The 27,918-nt window shown below is 35.6% G+C and overlaps 1 protein-coding gene across 4 annotated transcripts in view; it reads left to right on the forward strand.

The window, feature by feature from the left end:
- The window catches only part of EVI5 (ecotropic viral integration site 5), a 223,122-nt gene that overhangs the window by 103,316 nt on the left and 91,888 nt on the right, over positions 1–27,918 (forward strand). For 2 of the 4 annotated variants that reach the window (XM_065908661.1, XM_065908652.1), the window contains exons 11-13: positions 8,319–8,372; positions 10,238–10,270; positions 10,829–10,975. In XM_065908661.1, coding sequence (XP_065764733.1) covers positions 8,319–8,372; positions 10,238–10,270; positions 10,829–10,975 — 234 coding nt within the window. The remainder of the gene's footprint in view (positions 1–8,318; positions 8,373–10,237; positions 10,271–10,828; positions 10,976–27,918) is intronic. The other 2 variants (XM_065908670.1, XM_065908678.1) reach the window with 2 other exon arrangements.

The raw sequence follows: 27,918 nt of genomic DNA on the forward strand, positions 1-27,918 counted from the left end.
CACCATTGTTGCCCTACAAATAGGTTTATCAGTACCATTTTTCTAGATTCCATATATATGTGTTAATACATGATGTTTGTTTTTCTCTTTTTGACTTACTTCACTCTGTGTAAAAGGCTCTAGCTTCTTCCACCTCAGTTCAACTGACTCAAATTCGTTCCTTTTTATGGCTGAGTAATAGTCCATTGTATATATGTACCACAACTTTTTTTATCCATTCATCTGCCAATGGACACATAGGTTGCTTCCATATCCTGGCTATTGTAAATGTTAATCTCCAAAACACACAATCAGCTCATTGCAGCTCAATAGTTGAAAAGCAAAAAAATCCAGTCAAAAAATGGGCTGCAGACCTAAACAGACATTTCTCCAAAGAAAACATAAATGGCCAGCAAACGCATGAAAAGATGCTCAACATGGCTCATTATTAGAGAAATACAAATAAAAACTACAATGAGGTATCATCCCACACTGTCTGAAGTGCCGTCATCAAAAAATTTGCAAACAGTAAATGCTGAAGCAGATGTGGAGTAAAGGAAACCCACTTGCACTATTGATGGGAATGTAAATTGATATAGCCACTATAGACAGCATAGAGTTTCCTTAAAAAACTAGGAATGAAAGTACCATATTACCCAGCAATCCCACTTCTAGGCATATACTCTGAGAAAACCATAATTCATAAACACATGTACTCCAATATTCATTGCAGCACTATTTACAATAGCCAGGACATGGCTATTGTAAGACAACAAAGCAACTTTGATGTCTATCAGCAGATAGGTGGATAAAGAAGTTGTGATGATATTTTGATATAGAAGTAAAAGATCATTCTTTGATGTTATGACATATGTTTAAGGTTTGACCTTCAGGTCAATAACTTTTATGCTAAGAATTCTATCTGTCAGCTTCTTGATCAAGAAGGTGACTTTCAAGTATTTTCCATTCTTTCTCTGAAAGTGTTATAGGAAGATTTTGTTAATAATGATTTCATATGGTGAATTTTACATTTTACCGTGTGAAATTTTTTGTTAATAGAAACACCTTTGTCAGTATCTTCTTCCAATCTCTTGATGTTCTACCCGAGGGGGAGGAGGTAAGACATACTAAAATTCTAGCTTTATATGGGGGTAAACCACAGATCTTTAAAAATGAAGAGCCTTTATCCCCTGCTCTATTTAAAATAGACCTATGAATTTATGTTTAAATTTGTGCTTTTGGGCATAGAGATTTAAGTCCTGTGAAGAGGAGTTAGAAATTCTGACTGGTTATTAGTCAGATTTGGATTTTTTTACTTTAAAAATTATGAGATATTCCAGATATGCTGAAAACTAGAGCATATATATAAAAAATATATTTTTATATATATATAAAACGTCTGTTTTCACTGCCTGACATAAATAATACAAACATGACAAGTGTTATTTAAGTCATTCAGAAATTATATTAAGCAATCAATATAAAATACTAGTATTCAGACATTTATTCAACACTTAATATATGAAGGATAATTTATATACATTATCTCCTTTTAATCTTCTGTAACCTCCTGAAATGATTGTTCATCTTTCGGTGAAGAAACTAAGGTTCAGGAAGCTCAAATAATATGCTAGTGGTTATATTGATAGAGGGCTTCTCTGGTGGCTTAGATGGTAAAGAATCCACATGCAATGCAGGAGACCTGAGTTCGATCCCTGGGTTGGAACGATTGCCTGGAGAAGGAAATGTCAGCCCTCTCCAGTGTTCTTGCCTGGAGAAACCCATGAACAGAGGAGCCTGGAGGGCTACAGTCCATGGGGTCTCAAAGAGTTGGACATGACTGAGAGACTAAACACGCAAGGACATGTTGATAGAAGATTGCCAAGGGTTAGAAGTCTGATTTGGGTTAGTGTGAGATTCATGCATGTTCTTACGTGTATACATTGTGCTACTTGCCAAGAGAGACTTTAATGTATTGTTATCTAAAAGGACTTGTATGCCAATTTTTCTGTGGCTAAAGCTTTTCATTAAAAAATGAGTATCTACTTAATAAAATCCAGTGGGGAAACAAGAGCATAATTTATTGAAGAAATCATTCATTTAACAGATATCTACAGTGCCTACTGCATGCCTAAACACTGTTCTAGGCATTTGAGATGTGTTTATGAAACAGACCAATTCCTGCCCTCGTGATACTTATATTCTAGTGTTGAAAATATACAATAGGTAAAATGTACAGTATTTTAGATGGTGATAAGTGTTAAACAAAGGGGAAAAAATCTTAGGGAAGGGCAAATAAACTGATGGTGTTTGGATTAAAAATTTAGAGTAATTGACCAGGTTTCCTTTGAATAAAGACCTGAAGGAAGTGAGGGAGCTAGATATAAAAGGAGAGCTGAGTCTGGTCAGGAGAGTGCTGATAAGGAGTAGTGATGGGACAGCATGATAATGAAGGAAGTAATAAGACATAAGATGTTGCATGTTACAAATAATATAGGGCGTTACTGAACATATGAAGACTTTAGCTTTTCCTCTGGTGAGCCGTTGGAGTTTTCAGTAGAGAAGGACTAGGTATGACTTTAAGTTTTCAGTAGTTTTCTGGATGTTGTGTTGAGAGCATATTGCAGAGGGTAGGCACAGAATCAAGGGAAATAAGTAGAAAGCTGTTGAAGTAATGCAGGCTAGAGGAGGTGGTGGCTTGGACTGAGGTGTTAATGATTGGATGGTGATGTGGAGGTGTCAGAGGGATAGGAATCTAGGACTTTGTCCTGAGCAATTAGGAGAATGCAGTTCCCAGTGCCTGCAATGGGAAAGTATAGAGAAGGTATATCAAGAGCTCCAGTTTTGGCTATATTAAGTATGAGATGCCTAGGAGCTGTTCAGGTAGCTCCTCAAAATATTTGAAATTGGCGTTAAGAGAGCACAGGCTGGAAATACAAATCTGACAGTATTGACACAATCATATCAGTATTAAAAGCCATGAGAGTGGATGAGATTAACTGGGGAATGGATATAGATAAAACCGAAGAGTTCAAGAATTAAGCCTGAGAACATGTCAACATTTAAAAGCTAGGAAGACCAAGAACTAATCAGCAAAGCTTAACAACAGGGAAATGTAACACCTAGAAGTGAAGAGCCAAAAAAAAAAAAAGTGAAAAAGTGTTTCACGGAGGAAGAGTTTTATTTACTGTGTCAAATGCTAAAGAAATATTTTGTTTAATGAGAAAGACAAAATAATAATTGAGTTCATCAATGTGGAAATAGATTAGTAAAAGTGCTGGAAACTAAAGCTTGACTAGAATGAACTAGGAAAAATTGGAGTTAGAGAATATAGGTATTTTTCAGGGAATTTGCTATAAGAAAGAAAGAAGTGGAACAGTATGCTTAGGGTAGTGATTTTGAAGATATTTTAAATTTGTTTTTCCTTCCTTTTTCGTTAAGATGGAATAATTAAATGGGAATCGCTCATGATGTATGATTGTCAGGACAATTGCTGGAATGAGCAGGATTATGAGGTTTAGCGCAAAGGTGGAAGACTCACCCTGGTCTGCTATGTAGATCAGTTCAGTTCAGTTCAGTCACTCAGTCGTGTCTGACTCTCCGCAACCCCATGGACTGCAGCACGCCAGGCTTCCCTGTCCATCACCAACTCCTGGAGCCTACTCAAACTAATGTCCATTGAGTTGGTGATGCCATCCAACCATCTCATCCTCTGTTGTCCCCTTCTCCTCCTCCTTTCAATCTTTCCCAGCATCAGGGTCTTTTCAAATGAGTCCGTTCTTTGCAACAGGTGGCCAAAGTATTGCAGTTTCAGCTTCAGCATCGGGTCTTCCAATGAATACTCAGGAGTGATCTCCTTTAGGTTGGACTGGTTGGATCTCCTAGCAGTCCAAGGGACTCTCAAGAGTCTTCTCTAACACCACAGTTCAAAAACATCAATTCTTTGGCGCTCAACTTTCTTTATAGTCCAACTCTCACATCCATACATGACTACTGGAAAAACCATAGCTTTGACTAGACAGATCTTTGTTGGCAAAGTTATATCTCTGCTTTTTAATATGCTGTCTAGGTTGGTCATATTTTTTCTTCCAAGGAGCAAGCGTCTTTTAATTTCATGGCTGCAGTCACCATCTGCAGTGATTTTGGAGCCCCAAAAATAGTCGCCATTAACATTGTTTCCTCATCTCTTTGCTGTGAAGTGATGGGACCAGATACCCATGATCTTAGTTTTCTGAATGTTGAGTTTTAAGCCAACTTTTTCACTCTCCTCTTTCACTTTCATCAAGAGGCTCCTTAGTTCTTCACTTTCTGCCATAAGGGTGGTGCCATCTGCATATCTGAGGTTATTGATATTTCTCCCAGCAGTCTTGATTCCAGCTTGTGCTTCATCCAGCCTGGCATTTCTCATGATGTACTCTGCATATAAGTTAAATAAGCAGGGTGACAAAATACAGCCTTGACTTACTCCTTTCCCAATCTGGAACCAGTCTGTTGTTTCATGTCTGGTTCTAACTGTTGCTTCTTGATCTGCATACAGGCTTCTCAGGAGGCAGGTCAGTCTGGTATTCCCATCTCGAAGAATTTTCCACAGTTCGTTGTGATCTGTGCAGTGGATAGTCAATAAAGCAGAAGTAGATGTTTTTCTAGAAGTCTCTTGCTTTTTCAGGGATCCAGTGGATGTTGGCAATTTGATCTCTGCTCCCTCTGCCTTTTCTAAATCCAACTTGAACATCTGAAGTTCACAGTTCACGTACTGTTGAAGCCTGGCGTGGAGAATTTTGAGCATTACTTTGTTAGTGTGTGAGATGAGTGCAGTTGTGTGGTAGTTTGAGTATTCTTTGGCATTGCCTTTCTTAGGGATTGAAATGAAAACCGACCTCTTCCAGTCCTGTGGCCACTGCTGAGTTTTCCAATTTTGCTGGCACATTGAGTGCAGCACTTTCACAGCATCATCAGAATTGTTAGTGTGTTGATCCAGAGTGGTGGTTTCTCAGGCAAGTACGCTGACTACTAAAGGAGAGAAGGAATAGGGGAAATAAAAGCAGGGGAGAGTCTGCAGTGATTGGAAATTGAACTTTGGGAAGAAAGGATATTAGGGAATGAGAGACAGTGAAAACTTGGTAGGATCAATGGATTATCCCAACAAAAAAGATACTATTGAATTTGGGTTATTTCATAAAATGGATAAGCTGGAAAGAATAGAGTGAGTTGTTTGAAACTAATATTCCATGATTTTGTGATATTTAGGTTGTTTTCATCATTAAAAAATAATGCTTATAGTTACCATCTTTGTATATAAAGTTTTGTGGTACCTTGTATTTCCATTGTTGTTGTTATTTAGTGGTTAAATCGTGTTTGACTCTTTTGCGACCCCATGGATTGTAGCCCACCAGACTTCTCTGTCCATGGGGTTCTCCAGGCAAGAATACTGAAGTGGATTGCCATTTCCTTCTGCAAGGGATCTTTCTGACACAGGGATTGAACCCATGTCTCCTGCTTTAGCAGTCAGATTCTTTACCACTATGCCACCAGGGAAACCTTGAAAAGCTGTAATTGCTAAAATACTGTCAAGGTAACCCTGAAACAGTCTTTAATAACTCATAAAGGCTATTATATATTTTCCATCTCCTCAGGAAGTGGATATCACACAAATGAGGAATTGTTGATTTATTGATGATAAAAGTGATATTTAGATATTTGTGTAGGTGCTATAGGGGAACATATTTGTGTAGGGGAAAATGAATTTAGGATTTATTTATAGCAAAATTTCAGAAAATTTAAATGGTATGGGAAGGGAAATCCAAGTGAGTGTTTTTAGTTTTAAATTTTATTATTTTATCATCCTTTTGAGTGTAATATTAACTTTATTCTCTCAATTGTCTGGTTGAACTTTACTTCCTAAGTCTTTTAGAGTAAACAAAATGCTACTTTTTTTTCAAGAAATATGTTGAGAAGATACTGAGAATCATGTTTATTTCTTTAACTTTCCAGACTTTAGCAGCATTTAATAGTTGTTTATTTGTGTAGACCATTATACTATATGTAATATAAGTAGCCAAGAAGTACTTTATTCTCCTCAAACTATTTTGTAGTCTGAGATCACATATAAGGTAATATCTATTCATATCACCTAAATATAGTTTAGTGAATAGAGTAAGAAAATTTAATTTGCAAACTATCTTTGTAATAACTCTAACATATATTCCAATTTATGGTTTACCTAATAAAAGAACAATAATTTATAGTCTTATTTTCTTTGTTACAAGATTTTATATGTTATGTGCTCAGTTGCTCAGTCTTGTCCTACTCTTTGTGGCCCCATGGACTATAACCTGCCCATGGGGTTTCCCAGGCAAGAATACTAGAGTGGGGTGCCATTTTAGTCCTTACTGACAAAATAATAGGTCGAATCATAGAAAAATTTCTGAGGAAGACATTTTTAGCAGAAATTTAGAGAAAAGTAAGGTTGAAAGAAGGTTGGATTGTGCTCTAAAGCAAATTGGTGCAGAAAGGTAAGAGGAAGTTTGAAAGTACAGTGACGGCAAAATGGAGGGATGACTTATATTGGTAGACTAAACAAGAAGGAGATGATTTTTTTAATGTAGAGTGATTTTTTTATATCTGATTTACAGTGTTGTGTTAATTTTTGCTGTATAGCAAAGTGATTCAGTTTCACACACATATATATTCTTTTTCATATTATTTTCCATTATGTTGTCACAGGATATTAACTACAATCCTCTCTGCTATACAGTAGGACCTTGTTGTTTATCCATCCTGTGTGTAATAATTTGCATCTGCTAGTCCCAAACTCCCGGTCCATCCCTTCCCATCCCCAGTCTCCCCCTTAGCAACCACAAGTCTGCTCTTTCTGTCTGTGTGTCTGTTTCATGGATATGTTCATTAGTGTTGTATTTTAGATTCCACTTATAAGTGATATTATATGGTATTTGTCTTTCTCATTCTGACTTACTTCACATAGTATGACCATCTTTGTTGTTGCAAATGGCATTGTGTCATTCTTTTTTATGGCTACTGAGTAATGTTCCATTGTGTATGTGTATCACATCTTCTTTATCCATTCATCTGCTGATGAACATCTAGGTTGTTTCCATGTCTTGGCTATTGTAAATACTGCTGCTGTGAGCATAGTGGTGCATATATCTTTTTGAATTACAGTTTTGTCTTGATATATTTGGGGATTCCCAGGTGGTGCAGTGGTAAAGAATCCACATGCCAGTGCAGGAGATGCAAGAGATGTGGGTTTGATCCCTGGGTTGGGAAAATCCTCTGGAGTAGCAAATGATAACCTACTCCAGTATTCTTGCCTGGAGAATTCCATGAACAAAGGAGTGTGGCAGTCTACAGACCATGGGGTCACAAAGAATTGGATATGGTTGAGTAATTAAGCACACACGCTTGATACGTATGCCCAGAAGTGGGATTGCAGGATCAAATGGCGACTCCATTTTTCATTTTTGGAGAACCTCCATATTGTTTTCCATAGTGATTGCACTAATTTATAGGATGTTAGATTTAATACTTAATAGCAGTAATTGAAAAGTGTTTTGAGAGTTGGGCATTGAATAATTAGGTGCAGAGTTTTTTTTTTTAATCAGGTTTTACTTTTAACTATAGGAAAATGGTAGTAATTAAGTTTGAAACAACTCATGATAAATAATTCATTTGATGAAAATAGCTCATTATATTTTCAGAGTGGAAATTTGCAACTTTGCATGTACAGCACATTATAAATGGAGGCCGATCTAGTTTTAAACTGACAATTTGATATTTATCCTATACATTTTTCAGGTTTCTTATTTGATAATAGACAATTGACTATTATTTATGTTGTCTTTGTAGGAGATAAATGAGTTAGAATCTTTTCTATCTAATGGGGATGTTAAGACATGTAAGAAAACACTGGGAATTCCCCGGCAGTCCAGTGGTTAGGACTCTGTGCTTTCAATGCTGAGGACCTGGGTTCAGTCCCTGGTCGAGGAACTAAGATCCTGTAAGCTGCAAGGTGAGGCCAAAAAAAAGAAAAAGTAAATACTGATTATGAGTCCTTTTGCTAGGTACAGAAAAGAAAGAGATTATTTCTGTACGTACTCTAGCTTATATTTAAAATTCAGACATAAGCAGAATGATAAAAATGGTCATTTCCTTTTCCATGCATTTCTTACTCTGAGCCTTTAAGAATTCCACAGATGATAATGTAGCCATTCCTTAGACTCTTTTCATGTTTATTAAAGGTGGTACATTTTATGGACTATGATTTAGGTGTCATTTTTCCTTCTCAGGAATGTTTGCAAACAAAGCTTTGTTTTTTTCTGCAGAGGTTACGAACAGAAAATAGACTTTTAAAACAGCGCATTGAAACGTTAGAAAAAGTAAGTAAATTGCTACTTCTGTAAACGTCTGTTGAATTCACAATAACTTTTCTACTTTAAATAAAGGCTCAAAAATCTAGCACATCTCCAAAATTGTGGTACTGACTGCTTAGCTTGCATAGCTTACTACTAAACTAAATAACTTGTTAGTAAAAATTGATCATTACTAGTCCTTGAACTCTGAGGTCAAAGTTTCAAGCTAAGGTTATTAATAGAATAACATATTAATATTATTTGTTTTCATTATATAATCTTTCAAAAGTGTGTTCTTCAGGGGTAACCTAATTGAGAATCCATTCTGTGTAGTATTTTAAAAATGGCTTTCAAATGTTGCCCTGACTGTCCAGACATATATTAAATGTGGCAGTGATTTCTTTAAGACCTAGGCTTGCTTTTAAGTTTAGTCAAAATGACTAATTCCTTACATAAAAACTCATCATGAAGTTTGTTGATTTTTCAATTCAGGAATTGTGCCTAACCTTTTGGTTCTTAGAATTATTTTGATAACACTTGTTACCTTTTCCTCTCTATTTCATATAAAATAACTGGGTAGATGTTGCAATTCTATGTTATTTTTCTTATTATGCTTTTGAAATAACGTCTTTTGTAGTCTTCTTCTTGGTGCTGTAAGAATATATTGAGTATTAAAAGCATAGTCTAAGACACTTGTTTTATTAAAGATGTCCCAATTCACAAACCCTTGGTGTGTTTTTTGTTTTGCTTTTTTTTATTTTTACCAAAGATAAGAATTAGTTGTTTAAAAAATACTCCTTATGATATTGCCAAATATCTTAAAATCTTCCCTGAAAATTGATTGGTCAATATTTAGGAACAAAATGAATGAAGATACAGATTATTTGCATTTTTTCTTTTGTTTGGAATATTGATGGTTTCATGTTAAATAGCATAGCAGAAGGACAGGATTTTATTACATACATATTTTTGTTGTATAATAATTGCAGGTACATTATATTAAGGATATAATGCCTTCATCTTATTAGAGTTGCTTTGAAGATAATTCTGCTTTTTTGGTAACTGCAAAAGGTTGTGCTCTTAATTGTCTTTAAGTCATTTTAATTTTATATACATATATATATATTTTAAACTAAATATTCAGTTTATAGTAAACTATACCTCTTTCTAGGTGGTCTTTTATCTTTGGAGTAAGACATTTTCACAGAGAAAGTGTTTTTATTTCCTCGAAGCTTGAGAATAATAAAGGTGCTGTTGGAAAGTGTTAAGTTTGGATTTTGCTTCTAGAAAATTAAATACTTTTTTGCTGGCTTATTTGGCCTGGGTGTGTTCTTTAGCACTTAGAATCCTGTAAATACTTAGATACCAATTAAAGTCCATAACCACAATGTTTACTTACTCTGTTATTGCTAGAGTTTATTACAGTTGAGCTCATTAATATCATTTGTCATGTTTTCCTTGCTTTGTTTCTTTGGAAGTTGCTGTTGCACAAATTGCTGTCACACTTTATAAGTGGAATTGCTTACTCAAATTCCTTCTCCCTTTCATATAAATTATTTGACAATATGGATAATGTTAAAAATACTTTAAAAGTATGCTTTAAAAAGAAGATATTGGTTTGTCCCAAATTATGAAAAAAACCCTCTTGGAATTTGTGTTTGGTTTCTCCTAGAAGTACATGATGTTCTCCCGTTTATCTTTATTTTGATATATTTTTCTTTAAGAATAGAAATACATACAATAAAAAACCATTTTAAAATCTAAATGTCCATTTTAACTGCAATGAAAAGTAGGTGGAATTTGGGTATGTGTTGTTTCTTCTTATTCCTAATTTTATCACCTTTGTTTTATTTCTGTCTCTTATATTCCTATCTGAATTTTTCCTTTTGTAGGAAAGTGCTTCCTTGGCAGATAGATTGATACAGGTATAGTTTTTTTTTTTTTTTTTTAAAGCATTTTCTCTAACATCTAAGGGAAGTTGTAAACCTAGAAATTCATATTTTAATGCATGCAATTTTACATGCATTTTTCTGGAAATAATTTTTGGGGTGGTATCTATGGGTGTAAACTTAATTTTTGATAACAATGTGTTACTTTTATTAAAATAAACCCGTCTTTTGCACGTTTTAGAGCTAACCTTATTTTAAAGTATTTATTCCAAAATGGCAATAAGTGAGTTTTGCAAAATTAACCACTATTCATTGAAAACATTAGTCCTGCATGTACAGTAATATTGCATGAATTGAATTTTTATTGACTGAAAGAGGAATTGTTCTTAAGATTATCAGATGAATTTTTCATTGAGTCTCCCAAAATTTGCTGGAGCGATAATTAGCTGCTGGCTAATGATTACTTAGGTTGTTCTGTTTTCTGAGATGATTTTTTTTTTTTAACATGTCAAAGTAAGTAATTAAACCTCACAAAGGCAGTCTTTCTTGAATCTATCCTAAATTGCTTTACACACACAAAAATTATGTCCTAAGGGACAAGTGACAAGAGCCCAGGAGGCTGAGGAAAACTACCTCATAAAACGGGAGCTGGCCACCATCAAACAGCAGAGTGATGAGGCCAGTGCTAAACTGGAGCAAGCTGAAAATACCATCAGGAAGCTCCAGCACCAACAGCAATGGGTAAGGAGTCTGGTAGTGTTTTTTCTCACCTTCCTCATCCCCTTCCTTTAAACTTTTTTTTTTAAGCACAACTTCTGTGCTCTAGTTTTTTAACAATTTTGTTTTCTACTGTAATTGAATTCTTAATCAATTTTAAGTTTTATAATACTTAGGGGTCTTATTGTGGCCTAAAGACTCCTCGTTCTAACATTTTTTTTTTTCTGTTTACACAGTTTTGTTAGAAATGGGTATTATTTTGTTTCCTTACATTATGTTTTAAGTCACAGAAAATAAGTGGTGTTCGTCAGAACTGCTTTTAAGGTTTTAGATATCTGTTTTAATAAAAAGCATTTTTTCATTTTACAAATTAAAAGATTAATTCATAAATCTTTTGCCAGTTTTTGTTAATTGTGTACATAAGATACTACCTAGCATATAGAAAATATGTAATATCTCATTTAGATCTTTGATAATATGGTGATTTATGTCTTAGAAATACTGTAGTCCTCATACATCGGGACATTAAATTATGGGTTCAGTTGTATGCTTAAGTTTTTTCCAGAAGAGAGAAATTGTCAAAATGAAAAAAAAAAAAAAGGATTTTAAAAATATTATGTTAACTAACTTACAGTAGTAAACTGCTACTGCTCATAGAACTATCCTCAGGTATCTTTTGTAACTTAGATACTGTTTTCCATTGGCAAATTCAGACCAGTGTGATCTTAATCAAAAATTTGGAAGTTAAAAAAAACCCAACTATATGAGAGTTAAAAAGAAAAGCCAGCTGTTTATCTTTGAGAATATATTATTTCTTATTTCAGCTTTCTGTTTTCAAGTAAGAGTTGGATTGTAACAGGAATAGGAAGAAAAAGTGTTAAACCTAGAACGCTATATGTAAAACAAAGAGAATGACTTCAAAGTTGGATGTTATTTTTATTCAGAAAAATTAAGAAATGGTATTATCTTCTGAGCAAGAAAATCAGAAAACTAAAAACAAAAAAAGAAATTGGTAATTGAAAAAAACATACAATTTTTCTTATTATGTTAATTGAATATGGTTACCAAAAACTGAATAAAAGAGCGGTCAAAGAATACATTCATTGCTTATTATCTGTGGAAGACTGGTTCCAGGACACCTGAGGATACCCAATTATTGTGTGCTCAAGTCCCTTTTGTAAAAGGCATCGTATTTGCATTTAATCTGCATACATCCTCTCATATACTTTAAATTATCTCGAGGTTCCTTATAATACCTAGTACAATCTATTACGTTGACCAAAAGTTCATTCAGGTATGTCTGTACCATCTTACAAACCTGAATGAGCTCTTTAGCCAACCCAATAAATGCTATGTAAATGGTTGCCTTTGTGTGACAAATTTAAATTTTGCTTTTTGGAACTTTCTGGAATTTTTTTTCCTGAATATTTTCAACCCACAGTTGGTTGAATCTGCAAGTGCAGAACCTGTGGCTGTGGAAGGCTAACTGTACTAAAAAAATGGGAACTCAGATGTTTTATTTTGTCTTTGAATGAAATATCAGTAATATCAAAGCATAAAAACAGGAAAAAGAGAATTGAGAGGTCATGCTGAGAAATAAGCTGAACTGAGTTATCAGTGTCATCTGATTTTGTCATGAGGAAAGATAAATATTGTGTTTACATTTAGTATAAGCTACAGTCTTAATAAAATACATTAGAATCATGAATTATTAGTTTTTTACATAGTTTTTCAAATAATAAGACCTGTGGATAGATGTGTATCAAAGATAAAAAAATACTGGTTTATAATGAAAGAGTTAAGTGGGCAGACAAAAACAGCCAGAATGAATTGAAGCTTTTGAAAATAGTCCAGTGTAACAAAAAGAATCTTTGTACTCTATTTCAGGGACAAGATAGACCCATACTGAGGGCCTATGATACAGCAAGTAGAAAGCAAATTTCTCCTTCAATTTTGTTACCGTCTAGGCAAGCATTCTCTTAAACTGAAATAAACTGTAAAGCAGGCGTATAAAACAGCAATGCACAAAAATAGGTGAAAATATCAGAGCCTTGGTTAAAATTTCAATTTCAAAGTAAAGTGTATATCCCTGGGTAATCAGTAACTTCCAGGATGATCACAGGAATATTACTTTTTAAAAAGGATCTTACAAAATAAGAGATACTAAAGGCATGAGACAAGTGCTCAGGGCTGGTGCATCGGGAAGACCCAGAGGGATGGGATGGAGAGGCAGGTGGGAGTGGGGATCGGGATGGGGAACACGTGTAAATCCATGGCTGATTCATGTCAATGTATGGCAAAAACCACTACAATATTGTAAAGTGATTAGCCTCCAACTAATAAAAATAAATGGAAAAACAAAAACAAACAAACAAACAAAAATAAAGGCTTTGAGGTTGGCAACTACAGCTAAGTAATAATGGCTGGATATCTCAAAAGATCAGTGACCTTGATAATGCTTCATTAAAAATTTCTGAAGCATCTGGTTTGTGAATAAATAGAAAAATAACTTCTATTAACTGAAAGCTAATTTACTCTGTATAAGTCATAACAAACTAACTTTATTTCTGTAATAAGCAAAAATTCTTAAAAGTTATTGGTAGTCGGGTCATAACAAACTAACTTTATTTCTGTAATAAACAAAAATTCTTACAAGTCACTGGTAGTCTCTCTCATGATATCATTCTTGACAAAGTAGATAAATACAGATGCAAATAGTAAACAAGTGGTTTTACAAGTGACTGTGTCAAAACGGCTATTCATATTGAAGAGATATCAGAGGTCTTTGTCTCCTAAACCTGTGCTTCAAATATATATTATTTAAATCTTCATATACAAGGTATGTTTAAGGTTTATATATGAAATATTTTAGGAATGTAGGTAATATGCTAATGGTGAGTCAAGATTTCAAAATATTTAAACAGTCGTTCAGAATAAGAAACTAAAAGATTATCTCTTAGAAAAAAATCTATAGTTTTTGTCTTGAAGTTTAAATCTTAAAGATATATCTTAGTGATGCTTTATGTAACAAAACCTTGAAATTGATTGAGAATCAGGAGTTACCAGTAATATAATGAGACTCCCCACATCTCTAATCTCAAGTATAGTCTTCTAGAAGTATAGTAATCCAGTTCTAAGCTTGTGGAAAATTAGTGGTGGTGTATCTAGTTTGAATACCAAAACTCATGTGTAATGTTTACAGACTGTATTATGGCAGTCTGTATGTGGAGTCCCTGGATATTTTTAGATTCCACTAAAGAAGGTTTTAAAGATCATCATAGGTATAGTCATTTTTAAGTATTTGAGAGGTGAGCCTATGGAAAAGTAGTTAGTCTCTTTTGATATTGCTTCAGAGGCAGAATGTGTTTAAGATCCAAAGATACAAAATCTTATTGGAATTTTGACAAATGGAGTAATTTCTTTGCAAAGTACTGAGAATACTACTCCTTGAAACTGACCAACTGACACTGCTAAATGTCTTGATTACAACCTTCCAATACAACATCATGAAGTCTTCAAAATTCTCTAAGGTTTTCAAGTTTATTCCAGCAGGAGATATTGAATTACCAGTATAATCAACCACCACCACCACCACCCTCTACTGCCAGTAGTGTCATTTTATATATATAAATAACTTTGGATTTCATATAGGGAACTGAAATCTAATCCTGTTTTGCTAGCTTTGTGACTTTGGATACTCAAGGATTGGGTTTCTTTTCTAAAATAATTGTATAAGGCTAAGCCATGTCAAGTCTTTCTCATTAATTTTTTAAATAGACTTTATTGAGGAATAAATTACATGCAATGGAATTCATCAAATTAAAATTAAAATTGATGGTTTGATGTGTTTTGACATTAGTTGTATAACCTTCACAGTCAAAATATAGAGCATTTCCATCACCCCCACAATTTCCTTCTTGTCCCTTTTCATTTCACCTTTTTACTCCCGGGAGCCTTTCTGCTTTCTGTCACTGTAGTTTTGCCTTTTTTAGAATTTCATATAAATGGAATTGTAAGGTATGAGGCTTTTGTGTTTAGCTTCTTTGACTTAACATATTCACTCACTTTTTTTCTTCTTGACAATTTTTTTCTTCATTGTGGTAAAATAGACACAGCATAAAATGTACCATTTAAGTGCTCAGCTCAGTGGCACTGAATACACTTACTGTTGTATGACAATAACTACTGTGTTTCTAGAGCTTTGTCACCATCTCAGACAGAAACTTCATACCCATTAAAAAATAACTCTCCTTTCCACCTCCACCTCTTCACCCTTGGTAACCTCCATTGTATAATATAAGTAGATCATATAATATTCATCCTTTTGTATCTGGCTTATTTCATTTAGCATAATGCTCTCAAGGCTCATCCTTGTTGTAGCATTGCATTAATATCAGAATTTTTGAAGTTTTTACTGTGGCTGCATAATATACATTTGTATATGTATATATTTTGTTTACCCACTCATCTGTTTACGGTCTTTTTGGTTGTTTCTACTTTTTGGTTGTCATGAATAATACTGCTGTGATCATTGATCATTAACATACAAATATCTGTTTGTGTCCCTGCTTTTAATTTTTTTGAGTATGTACCTAGAAGCAGAGTTGCTGCCTCAAATGGTAATTCCCTGTTTAACTTTTTGTAGATTCAACAGACTATTTTCCACAGCGGCTGCATCATTTCACATTCCCACCAGCAATGTACAAGGGTTCCAATTAATTTCTCTACATCTTCAACAGCTCCTGTTCTTTGCTTTGCTTTTTTTCTTTACTGTTTTTTATTTAAAGAAAAAATAGCCATCCTTGTGGTAGATGTTAAGTGATAATTCATTATGGTACATAGGAGTAAATTTAACTAGGAAGATGAAAGTCTATGCACTGAAGACTGTGAATCATTGTTTATCCATTCATCTGTTGATGAAAGAAATTAAGGCATTAATAAATGGAAAGACCCCATGTTCATGTATTGGAAGATTCATATTATTAGTCAGTGCTACCTAATATAGAGAAGGCAATGGCAACCCACTCCAGTACTCTTGCCTGGAAAATCCCATGGACAGAGGAGCCTGGTAGGCTGCAGTCCATGGGGTCAAACAGAGTCGGACACGACTGAGCGACTTCACTTTCACTTTTCACTTTCATGCATTGGAGAAGGAAATAGCAACCCACTCCAGTGTTCTTGCCTGGAGAATCCCGGGGATAGGTGAGCCTGGTGGGCTGCTATCTGTGGGATCGCACAGTGTCGGACACAACTGAAGCGACTTAGCAGCAGCAGGAGCAGCAGCAGCTACCTAATATAATGTATAGATTTAATTCTATTAACCCTATCAGTCTTTTATAGAAATGAGAACATTATCCTGAAGTTCACATGGAATTACAAAGAGCTCTAAATAGGGAAAACAATCTTGAAAAAGAACAGAGTTGGCAGACTCACATTTCCCAATTTGAAAACCTACTACAAAGCTAGAATAATCAAAACAATATGGTACTGGCAAGAAGATAGACATATAGATCACTGAAGTAGAAATTGAGAGTTCAGAAATAAGCCCATACATCTATGGCCAATTGATTTTCAATAAAGGATACCAAGACCAATTGATAAGGAAGACTAGGTTCTTCAACAAATGGTTCTTGGAAAACAGGGTATCCCCATGCAAAAAATAAACTTTGACTCCTGTCATACACGACATTAAAAAATTATTCAAAATGGATATCAGCCATCTTTGTGCTTTTAAAGCACATAAGGATAAATCTTCATGAGCTCAGATATGGCAGTGGATTCTTAGATATGAATTCTTTGGCACCAAAAGGATAAGCAACAACAACAACCAAAAAACAGGTAAACTGAACTTCGAAAGTAAACTCTGAGTATCAAAGAACATTATCGAGAAAATGAAAAGACAGCCAACAAAATGGTAGAGGATATTTGCAAATCACATATTTAATTGTTTAGCATCTAGAATATATAGAGAACTCTGAACAGAAAGACTACTCAGTTTTAGAATGAACAGAGAATTATACAGCATCAACCAAGACATGGAAACCACGTGTGTGTCCACCAATGGATGAATGGATAAAATGATGCACATAAACACACATGATACACCCTTGCATGCTAGAATATTATTCAGCCACGAAAACAGTGAAATCTTGCTATTTGCAACAACATGGATGGACGTTGAAGGCATTATGCTAAGGGAAATGTCAGATAGTGAAGGCACATATCACATGACTCACTTATATGTGAATCCCAAAAAAGTCCACCAGGGTCATAGATAGAGACAACAGATTGGTGGTTTCAGGGATGGGAGGATGAGTGAAGTGTGGTTAAGGGAATCAAAAGATAGAAATTTCCAGTTATAAATAAATCATGGGAATGTAATATACAGCATGGTGATTATAGTTGACCATGCTATATTGCATATTTGAAAGTTGCTGAGAATAGGTTTTGAAAGTGCAAAAAAATTGTAACTGCGTATGGTGACGAATGTTAGACACTGTGGTGATCCTTTCACAATTTATACAAATACCGAGTTATGATTTTGTACACCTATAGTTAATATAATGTTATATGTAAATTGTATTTCAATAAGACGTTTTTTTAAGTAGGCAGAAGACTTGAATAGACCTTTTTCCAAAGAAATATACAAAAGGCAACAAACATTTGAAAAGATCCTCAACATCATTAAGCTTTAAAATCACCTCTCAGTTACTTAAAAATGACTACCTAAAGCATTGGCTAGTGAAAAATTTATAACATTGAATGCTTATATTAGGAAATGAAATAAGTCTCAAACCAACAATCTATTGTTCTACTTTAAGAAACTAGATTTGTCCGAGAAAACTGAACCTAAAGCAAGTAGAAGGAACAAGTATAAAGAGAGTAGAAATTAATAAAATTGAAAACAGTATAAAACAAAAATAGAGAAAATCTGTGAAACCAAATGCTGGTTCTTTTAAATCATCAGTGAAGTTGATAAGACTGTCTAGACTGACTAAAGACAGAAAAAACAATAGCCCATTTAGGGATAACGTTGGCTTTTTACATATGTAACTAATTTTGTCTTGTCTTATATCCTGGATTTGTCTGATTCCTTCTTCGTGGTGTCATAGTTTCTATAAACTAGATTCAGTTAAATATCTTTAACATTTAGATTATAGATGATGTTGTGAACTTTGCTTTAAATCAGGAATCCCATAATGTAAGTTCCCATTATTTAGTGAAGCTGAGTTAATGTTTGTCATGCTAGGTTTCGTTACCACACACCCTCTCCCTTGTAAAGGTATGGTTTCTTCTTTGCAATAATTAATATACTGGGAAATACTTTTGTACCAAATAAATACCTTGTCCTCTGTTCACCTATTGCCTAATGGTTTTAGCATCCTCTGATTGGGTTTCCAAGATGGTGATTTCCATATTTTCTCATTTTTTCCTACTCTGTTAGCTAATATTTCTCTGTAAAAGAGATTTTTTTCCCCCTTTCAATCTCTCTCTGTTACTTACTTTGAATACTTTTGTATCATTCCAGACTCATGTGCTTTTATTTGTTTTGATGTTTCATATCATTTTTAATGATTCTAATGCAGTTGGTACAATGATATATATTAAACATTTGAGTGGCAGTTTTTAGTATAATTTTAATAGATTTTGAGTATTGATATTCCTTTTTTTTTTTTTCCCCATCCCGGTCCCCCATCCCACCTCCCTCTCCACCCGATTCCTCTGGGTTGATATTCCTTAAAAAACATTTGTGCAGTACACAACTATTGAGTAAATGTCTTTAACAGGTCATTGGTTCCATTTCATGCTGGCTTTTTGAACCTGATATTGTTGGTTTTCAAAAATGATGTTATTTTGTTATAATTTTTTTAGTTGAAATATGTAGTTGATTTACAATATTAGTTTCAGGTATACAACATATTTACTTCATTTAAAGTTATCACAAAGTAATGGTTATATTTTCTTGTGCTGTACAATGATATGTGTTAATTTATTACTTAGTATTTACTAAATAAAATTTACTTTCATTTAGTAATTTTAAATGATAAACATTAAACTGAGCATAAGATAAAACCAAGCATTTAAATTAAACTGTTCCTTGACGTATTTGATATACAGTGTTACACATCAGTTTTCTTAGGAAGCCCGTAGAGGTAGAAATGATCCAGTAATATTTTGTCCCTTTTGAGTGTGATGAGGCACAGATGTGTTTATGTTGGATGATTTTTCCTGAGAGATCTACTGTCTGAGTCTTGCTTGATCTATTAATATTTAAAAACTTTTTATTCTATACATGACTGCCTATCATTCAGGTGTCCTGAGTAAGTAATCTTTGTCCATCAATTTATTGGCTAGGATCACTGTATACAAGAAGGATTGTAACAGTTAACGTTGTTGACTGCTGAAATGACTGCCTTTCAGATGGTTGGGACCGTTGTACCAGGAGGTTCTAAACAGGAAGCTAGGCAAGATTTCTTTTGATCTTCCTTCCTTTTCCTATAATTCTAGAAGAAAATATGAAATAATTATGTGATAATTTTAATAATCAAGGATTTGGTGTGAGGAATAAAAACTAATTATACTTAGAATAAACATGAATAAACATTAATAAACAAAAAACTGTTAGTGCAAGTTGTGAAATTTTTTAGATAATTTATTTTAGAAAATGTGTTTGTTGAGCAGCAGTTAGAATTGCTCAGCACCTGATTTTACGTAGTGGATTTGTTTTTCTTTATGAATATGGAAGTTAATATATAACATCTTTTCCTGCACAATAAACACTTAAACTGTATTTTGGTGACATTTCAAGAAAAAGCCATTTAATTTTTAAAAGCCATGTAATTATTGGTAAATTTATTTAATTTTCCTAAAAATCCAAAATAGACTGTGTTCTGTTCAGTTCAGTGCTGTCGCTCAGTCGTGTCCAACTCTTTGCAACCCCATGAATTGCAGCACACCAGGCCTCCCTGTCCATTACCAACTCCCAGAGTTCACCCAAACCCATGTCCATCGAGTCAGTGATGCCGTCCAACCATCTCATCCTCTGTCGTCCCCTTCTCCTGCCTTCAATCTTTCCCAGCATCAGGGTCTTTTTAAATGAATCAGCTGTTCGCATCAGGTGGCCAAAGTATTGGAGTTTCAGCTTCAACATCAGTCCTACCAATGAACACCCAGGACTGATCTCCTTTAGGATGGACTGGTTGGATCTCCTTGCAGTCCAAGGGGGACCCTCAAGAGTCTTCTCCAACACCACAGTTCAACAGCATCAATTCTTTGGCACTCAGCTTTCTTTATAGTCCAACTCTCACATCCATACATGACCACTGGAAAAACCATAGCCTTGATAAGATGGACCCTTGTTGACAAAGTAATGTCTCTGCTTTTTAATATGCTGTCTAGGTTGGTCATAACTTTCCTTTCAAGGAGTAAGCGTCTTTTAATTTCATGGCTGCAGTCACCATCTGCAGTGATTTTGGAGCCCCCCAAAATAAAGTCAGCCACTGTTTACACTGTTCCCCATCTATTTGCCATGAAGTGATGGGAACGGATGCCATGATCTTAGTTTTCTGAATGTTGAGCTTTAAGCCAACTTTTTAAGCTTGGTAAATTCTTACACTGTTGGTCAGTATGCTTAGAAATCTGAACAGAAGTTTTCTTCCAAAATAATTTTGGCGTTAGTCTAAGATTAAATGTTTTACATTCATATGTATTCATTTCTTTTCAGCCTAAATAATAAATGAATGCTCACTTTAATGGAAATAGTTGTTTTCTTAGCATTTTTTTCATCAGAGTATCTTGCATTTGAGTATAAAAATAATCAGAGATGATCTTCCACCTTAAAGGATGTATGTAATTTTTCAGATGTTGGAAATAAATCTTTTAAAAAATGATATACCATTTTTTCAAAAAAGTTTAGTGTGGCAAATCTTTAAATAGGGCATCTATATTGCTTGGATTTTTTTTAAAACATACTACATGGAGCATGTGGTAGGGAGGATTACAAACATCTTTTGGGATCGTATGCTGGGTGGGAGAGCAAGATACAACTTTTAAAAAAATTTTTTTATCTTCTATGGCTTTGCATAGAATCATATTCTGGACTGTGTGCCTGTGTAGCAATAGTTTTCTCAGATGCTTTAGCCACAACATTAGGATGCACCATGTGCTGTGTTGTGCTTAGTCACTCAGTTGTGTCCAACTCTTTGCGGCCCCATGGACTGTAACCTGCCAGGCACCTCTGTGGGAATTCTCCAGAAAAGAATACTCCAGTGGGTTGACATGCCCTTCTCCTGGGGTTCTTCTTTACTCAGGAATTGAACCTGACTCTCTGGCATCTCCTGCATTGGTAGGCAGAGTCTTTACCACAGAGCCACCTAGGAAGCTCTAATTCTTAGAACAGTACATATTATAATTCTTCCCTGGTGGCTCAGATGGTAAAGAATCTCCCCGCAATACAGGAGACCAGTGTTCAATCCTTGGATCAGGAAGATACCCTGGAGAAGGGCATGGCTACTCACTCTAGTACTCTTGCCTGGAGAACTCCATGGACAGAGGAGCCTCGTGGACTACAGTCCATGGGGTTGCAAAGAGTCAGACGTGATTGAGGGACTAATACTTTCACATATCAAAACAATATGTTAGGCTCTAAAAAGTATTTTATCCTTTATATGGCTTGCAAGTTAAGAATATGGGCTCTGTATTCCATATTCCCAATTGACAGAATTGCCAATTTCTTTCCCTTGCTGGGTCATTTTAGGTTACTTAGGTTAAGTGAGAATATAAAGCACTTAGCGTATGCCTGACATATAATGAGCACTCAGTAGACATTAGATGCTATCATCATTGTTGTTATCATAAACTTTAAAATCTGTTTTATAGTGAGTGTAACAGGAACATCTTAAAATGAAAGAGCTGCATGAGAAATGATCAGGGCTTGGGCTCAATATGGTAGTTGTTATTAAACCTCACTTTGAGCTTCTCTTGGCTTTGATGATTTTTTAAAATAATTTTATTTATTTATTTTGGCTGTGCTGGGTCTTCATTGCTGCACGGTATTTTCTGTAGTTGAGGTGAGCAAGGGCTACTCTCAAGTTGCAGTGTGTGGGCTCCTCATTGCAGCAACTTCTCTTGTTGCAGAGGGGCTTAGTTGCTTTGTGGTATGTGAGATCTTCCTGGATCAGGGATAGAACCCATGTCTCCTGTGTTGGCAGGCAGATTCTTTACCAGTGAGCCACCAGGGAATCCCCTTGATGATTTCTTTCTTCTCTCGAAAGTTTTATCGTTCTTTTCCTGACCTCAAGTCAACCTCGTATATAAAAGCCCAATTTTTGTTGATTTGTTTTAAAATATTCAATTCTGTGTTGTTGGTTTCCAGATTTTTATTGTTTTTTAATTATTTTTTTTCTGTTTGGTTTGGGAAAGCTATAAAGTGAGGTGGATTGTCCATGCTAAAAAGTTTTCTATTCAGAATTTTTGTTCCCCAGTGTTCACTTGTTTCATAGCCACTGTCTTCATGGCACATCCTCCTGATAAGCAGCTGGAAATACCCTCATGTGCTACAGTTGTTTTTCAGACTGTGTGGTACCCATAGCCTTTCTTGACATCTCTTATTCCACTAGGGGTAGTTGAGTTAAAAGCCTTAATAAAAACAAGGGAAACAAAACTCCTTGTTTTATAAATGACACAGGGTGGGGGGGGGGATTGAAACAGGTGTTTTACAGTGCACAGCAATGTCTTTTAACAGTGGCATTTTTATCCCAATTCTGTCACTCACTATTTGTCTGTCCTTTTAAAAATTACCTAACTTCTGTATATAGTACAAATTTTTTAATCCTATTTATAATAAAGGATTATTGAGATTTAAGTGAGTTGGTCCTCTGGAATAATGCTTAGCATAGAATGAGTGCTCAATAAGTGGTAGTTATTATTAAGATTAATATTAACATTATTTCATTATTCTACCAACTTTTCCACTCTCCTCTTTCACTTTCAACAAGAAGCTTTTTAGTTCCTCTTCACTTTCTGCCATAAGGGTGGTGTCATCTGCAGATCTGAGGTTATTGATATTTTCCCGGCAATCTTGATTCCAGCGTGTGCTTCTTCCAGCCCAACGTTTCTCATGATGTACTCTGCATATAAGTTAAATAAGCAGGGTGACAATATACAGCCTTGACGTACTCCTTTTCCTATTTGGAACCAGTCTGTTGTTGCATGTCTAGTTCTAACTGTTGCTTCCTGACCTGCATATAGGTTTCTCAAGAGGCAGTTCAGGTGGTCTGGTATTCCCATCTCGTTCAGAATTTTCCACAGTTTATTGTGATCCACACAGTGAAAGGCTTTGGCATAGTCAATAAAGCAGAAATGGATGTATTTCTGGAACTCTCTTGCTTTTTCGATGATCCAATGGATGTTGACAATTTGATCTCTGGTTCCTCTGCCTTTTCTAAAACCAGCTTGAACATCTGGAAGTTCACGGTTCATGTACTGTTGAAGCCTGGCTTGAAGAATTTTGAGCATTACTTTGCTAACATGTGAGATGAGTGCAATTGTGTGGTAGTTTGAGCATTCTTTGGCATTGCCTTTCTTTGGGATTGGAATGAAAACTGACCTTTTCCAGTCCTGTGTCCACTGCTGAGTCTTCCAAATTTGCTGACATATTGAGTGCAGCACTTTCACAGCATCATCTTTCAGGATGTGAAATAGCTCAACTGGAATTCCATCACCTCCACTAGCTTTGTTTGTAGTGATGCTTTCTAAGGCCCACTTGACTTCACATTCCAGAATGTCTGACTCTAGGTGAGTGATCACACCATCATGATTATCTGGGTCGTGAAGATCTTTTCTTGTACAGTTCTTCTGTGTATTCTTGCCACCTCTTCTTAATATCTTCTGCTTCTGTTAGGTCCATACCATTTCTGTCCTTAATCGAACCCATCTTTACATGAAATGTTCCCTTGGTATCTCTAATTTTCTTGAAGAGATCTCTAGTCTTTCCCATTCTGTTGTTTTTCCCTATTTGTTTGCACTGATCGCTGAGGAATGCTTTCTTATCTCTCCTGGATATTCTTTGGAACTCTGCATTCAAATGGGAATACTAAAAAGCCTCTTGATGAAAATGAAAGAGGAGAGTGAAAAAGTTGGCTTAAAGCTCAACATTCAGAAAACATTCAAAAAGATCATGGCATCTGGTCCCATCACTTCATGGGAAATAAATGGAGAGACAGTGGAAACGGTGTCAGACTTTATATTTTGGGGCTCCAGAATAACTGCAGATGGTGATTGCAGCCATGAAATTAAAGGACGCTTACTCCTTGGAAGGAAAGTTATGACGAACCTAGGTCGCATATTAAAAAGCAGAGACATAAAAAAAAGTAGAGACATTACTTTGCCAACAAAGGTCCGTCTGGTCAAGGCTATGGTTTTTCCAGTGGTCATGTATGGATGTGAGAGTTGGACTGTGAGGAAAGGTGAGAGCCAAAAAATTGATGCTTTAGAACTGTGGTGTTGGAGAAGACTCTTGAGAGTCCCTTGGACTGCAAGGAGATCCAACCAGTCCATCCTAAAGGAGATCAGTCCTGGGTGTTCATTGGAAGGACTGATGCTGAAGCTGAAACTCCAATACTTTGCCCACCTCATGCGAAGAGTTGACTCATTGGAAAAGACCCTGATGCTGGGAGGGATTGGGGGCAGGAGGAGAAGGGGACGACAGAGGATGAGATGGCTGGATGGCATCACCAACTTGATGGTCATGAGTTTGAGTAAAGTCCCCAAGTTGTTGATAGACAGGGAGGCCTGGCGTGGTGCGATTCATGGGGTCGCAGAGTCGGGCACAACTGAGCGACTGAACTGACTGACTGACTGACCAGCATTTTTGGTCAATGGCATAAATGGCTAATAATAATAACAACCAAAACTTAAAAGACTAAAACTGAAAGGTGAAGTTTTTTATCAGAAGTATATCATTTTCCTGATCAAATTTGTATCTGCACAATTTTGAACAGCAGAATTCAAAATGTAGAAATAAATAGCAAATAAGAGAATTCACTTGCAGAAGCTCTGAGCCAGTTGAAAGGAACCAAAACCAAGCAAGAATAGTGAAACCTCTATAATCAATAAATTTAATCTTACTTATAAAATTTACCTTGTGTTAGAGTTCTGCAGAGTAATGAAAGTAATTCCATTCCAAGGGTAGGAGAGGACTAACGTCCTAGCTCAAGCAGCAGACAGGAACAGAATGAATCCTTCCTTTTTCTATTACATGTTGTATTAAGGCCCTGAACAGAATGGGTGGTCCCCACTTACGTTGGGAGGGCAGTCTACTAAATCATCTGAAAACACCTTCACAGAAGCACCCAGAAGTAATGTCTAATCTGGGCATCCCATGTCCTAGTCAAGTTGATGAAAATTAACCATCACAAGTCCAGTCTTTGTCAATTTGGCACCCATGTGTATCTCATTAATCTATACTTAATCTCCAGGTAAAGAAAATAATAAGGTCATAATTCTGCATAACTTCATACAGTTATATCCTGAGCATATCCAGAAATGCACTAATGCCTTTCCCAGAAGAGGTGGTCAAGTTCTTGAGTAATGTTTTCCCTTCTTGATATCTTGTAATTTAATTACAGGGCATACAGTAAAATTAACAATACTTAAATGCTATAATATAAAGTCGGTGCATCTTATATCACATGATAAGAGAACAAGAGAGGAAAGAAAACACACATATTCAAACAAATTCAAACATATTCAAAACAAAACGTTCATGGCAAAATTAGGAGGAAATACTCATGGCAGTTACGGTCCTCATTTATGTAACTGATCATGTGGTAGCATTTGTAACTACCTTCTTCTACTACCCACTCTGTATTCCTTTACCTTCAGCAAGCACCCCAGCTGGTCATGGTTCTTTACTTGGTGGGTTGACCCAAACCTTGAATTCTGAAGGATCTGGGCCATAAGCAATCCTTCCTGAATTGAATTATTGTAATTTTGTAATTTTTTTTTACCTTAATTACAAGGCCTGATATTATTAAGAGACACTTGAAAGGATCTCCTATGTTTCACATATATTCTTCCAAATCTCCATTGTAGTGTAGTGGACTACTCGATAGTGATCAGTCAGCGAAACCAACACCGTAATTCTCTTTTTTTACTTACTAATTCAGATGCATGAGGACTCAAAGTGGTTTGCCTTAACTTCCAGTTTACTGTCTCTTCATGGAAGCATTCCTCCCTCAGGAACTAAGAAATCTAGACCAGCAGAACATAATGTTGCAAAGCAAACATTTTGTTGGTGAGTCTGTAGCAGTAATAGTGTCACTCCTACTTACACCTCTTGATTCCTATATCTGTGAATTATGGGAGAAAAATGACACTGTATATTGCACAGTGATGCACAGCATATTCATTCTTCTGGAGAACGTTGTCCCAGTCTTGTATTGCCACCTAGCTGGCACTGGAAATGAGTTTTCAAATGGTCATTCCACCATTCTGTCAGTCCAGCTGCTTGATATTAGGGAATTTGATAAGACTGATGAGTTCCATGAGCATGGGCCCATTGCTGTTCTTATTTTGCTTTGATGTGCACTCCTTGATGAGAAACAGTGCTATGTAGAATACCATCACAGTGGAGAAGGCATTCTGTAATTCCACGAATGATAGTTTTGACAGAAGCATTGCATGCTGGGAAAGCAAATTCATATCCAGAGTAAGTGTGTATTCCAGTAAGAGCAAAACGTCCCTTCCATTTTGGAAGTGGTCCAGTATGATTAACCTGCTGCCAGGTAGTAAGCTGATTACCCCAGGGAATGGTGTCGTATCAGGGGTGTAGTGTTGATCTCTGTTGCTGGCAGATTGGACACTTAGCAGTGGCAGTAGCCAGATCACCATGGTGAGTAGAAATCCGTTTTGCTGGGCCCATGTATAATCTCTGTTCCAGCCATTGTTCATAAGCTTATTGGGCTTTCTGAGGATAGAGACTGACTGGTATCCACAGAATGGGTCATCCCATTCAATTGAGTTTTTTTTAATGAGTTGAAATCTTTTATTCCTCTAACTGGAGAGCACCGTTTCCCGCTTTCTCTATCAAGCAATGAAAAATATTTGACTCCAAAAGTAAAAAACAAGAAACAAAAAATAAAACAGAACTTTTTAGTGCTCAATAGCAAATAGTATTACAGTTTTCAGAGATGAGCTGGAACTGACCTCATAGTGCAGAGAGTGGGTAGTGTAAGAAGCAGATATTATTATATTTCTTTCATCTAAATAGGGCAACACTGTGGCTTTTGTGATTTGTCCAGCCCAGAAGGGAAGAATGAGAATGCTCTTGCCACAAGAAATTTTGGACCACACTTTCGTTAGAGCCTAAATCAGAATCTTATCCATTCAACTGATTTTTTAAAACTCTCTGCTGAAAAAAAAAAATTATCTGCTGAGGTCACCCTTTGGCGAGCATTCACGTAGGAAGCAGCATCTTCACAGTTTTAGCATATTCAGAAAGGTATGTCTCCATACATCTTCTCCAATTTCTTTGTCACCAGTTTTCCCTTTCTTTACATTGAACCAAGGCATGTCCAACATTTCCAGTTCATTCACCATGGACCACCCTTTGGTCCATATTTCAACCAAACAAATGTTAGTTTTTTTCCTAAACCCCCAAGTCATAGCACTAAATGCAGAATCTCCAGTGAGTCCATATCAGTACTAAGAACTGATGCTAATAAAAGCATTTTTGTTCAATAATGCATATGAATGTAATTGAATAGAGCTAGTTGCTATATACAAAAATTGATAATGAGATGAAATTGGTTTAGTGAAGTTAGATTTATTCTGAATACTCTGTTTAAGTGTATCACTGCTTGTTTAATTTTCATTAAAATGTTTGTACTAGTAAACATGGAATTAAAACTTCTTTAGTCTCAGTACAAAAGAGAAAGAAAACACCTACCTGGGCCGGGTGGCAAAAT

The sequence above is a fragment of the Muntiacus reevesi genome, chromosome 1 (assembly GCF_963930625.1).
Source record: "Muntiacus reevesi chromosome 1, mMunRee1.1, whole genome shotgun sequence".
NCBI lineage: Eukaryota > Metazoa > Chordata > Mammalia > Artiodactyla > Cervidae > Muntiacus > Muntiacus reevesi.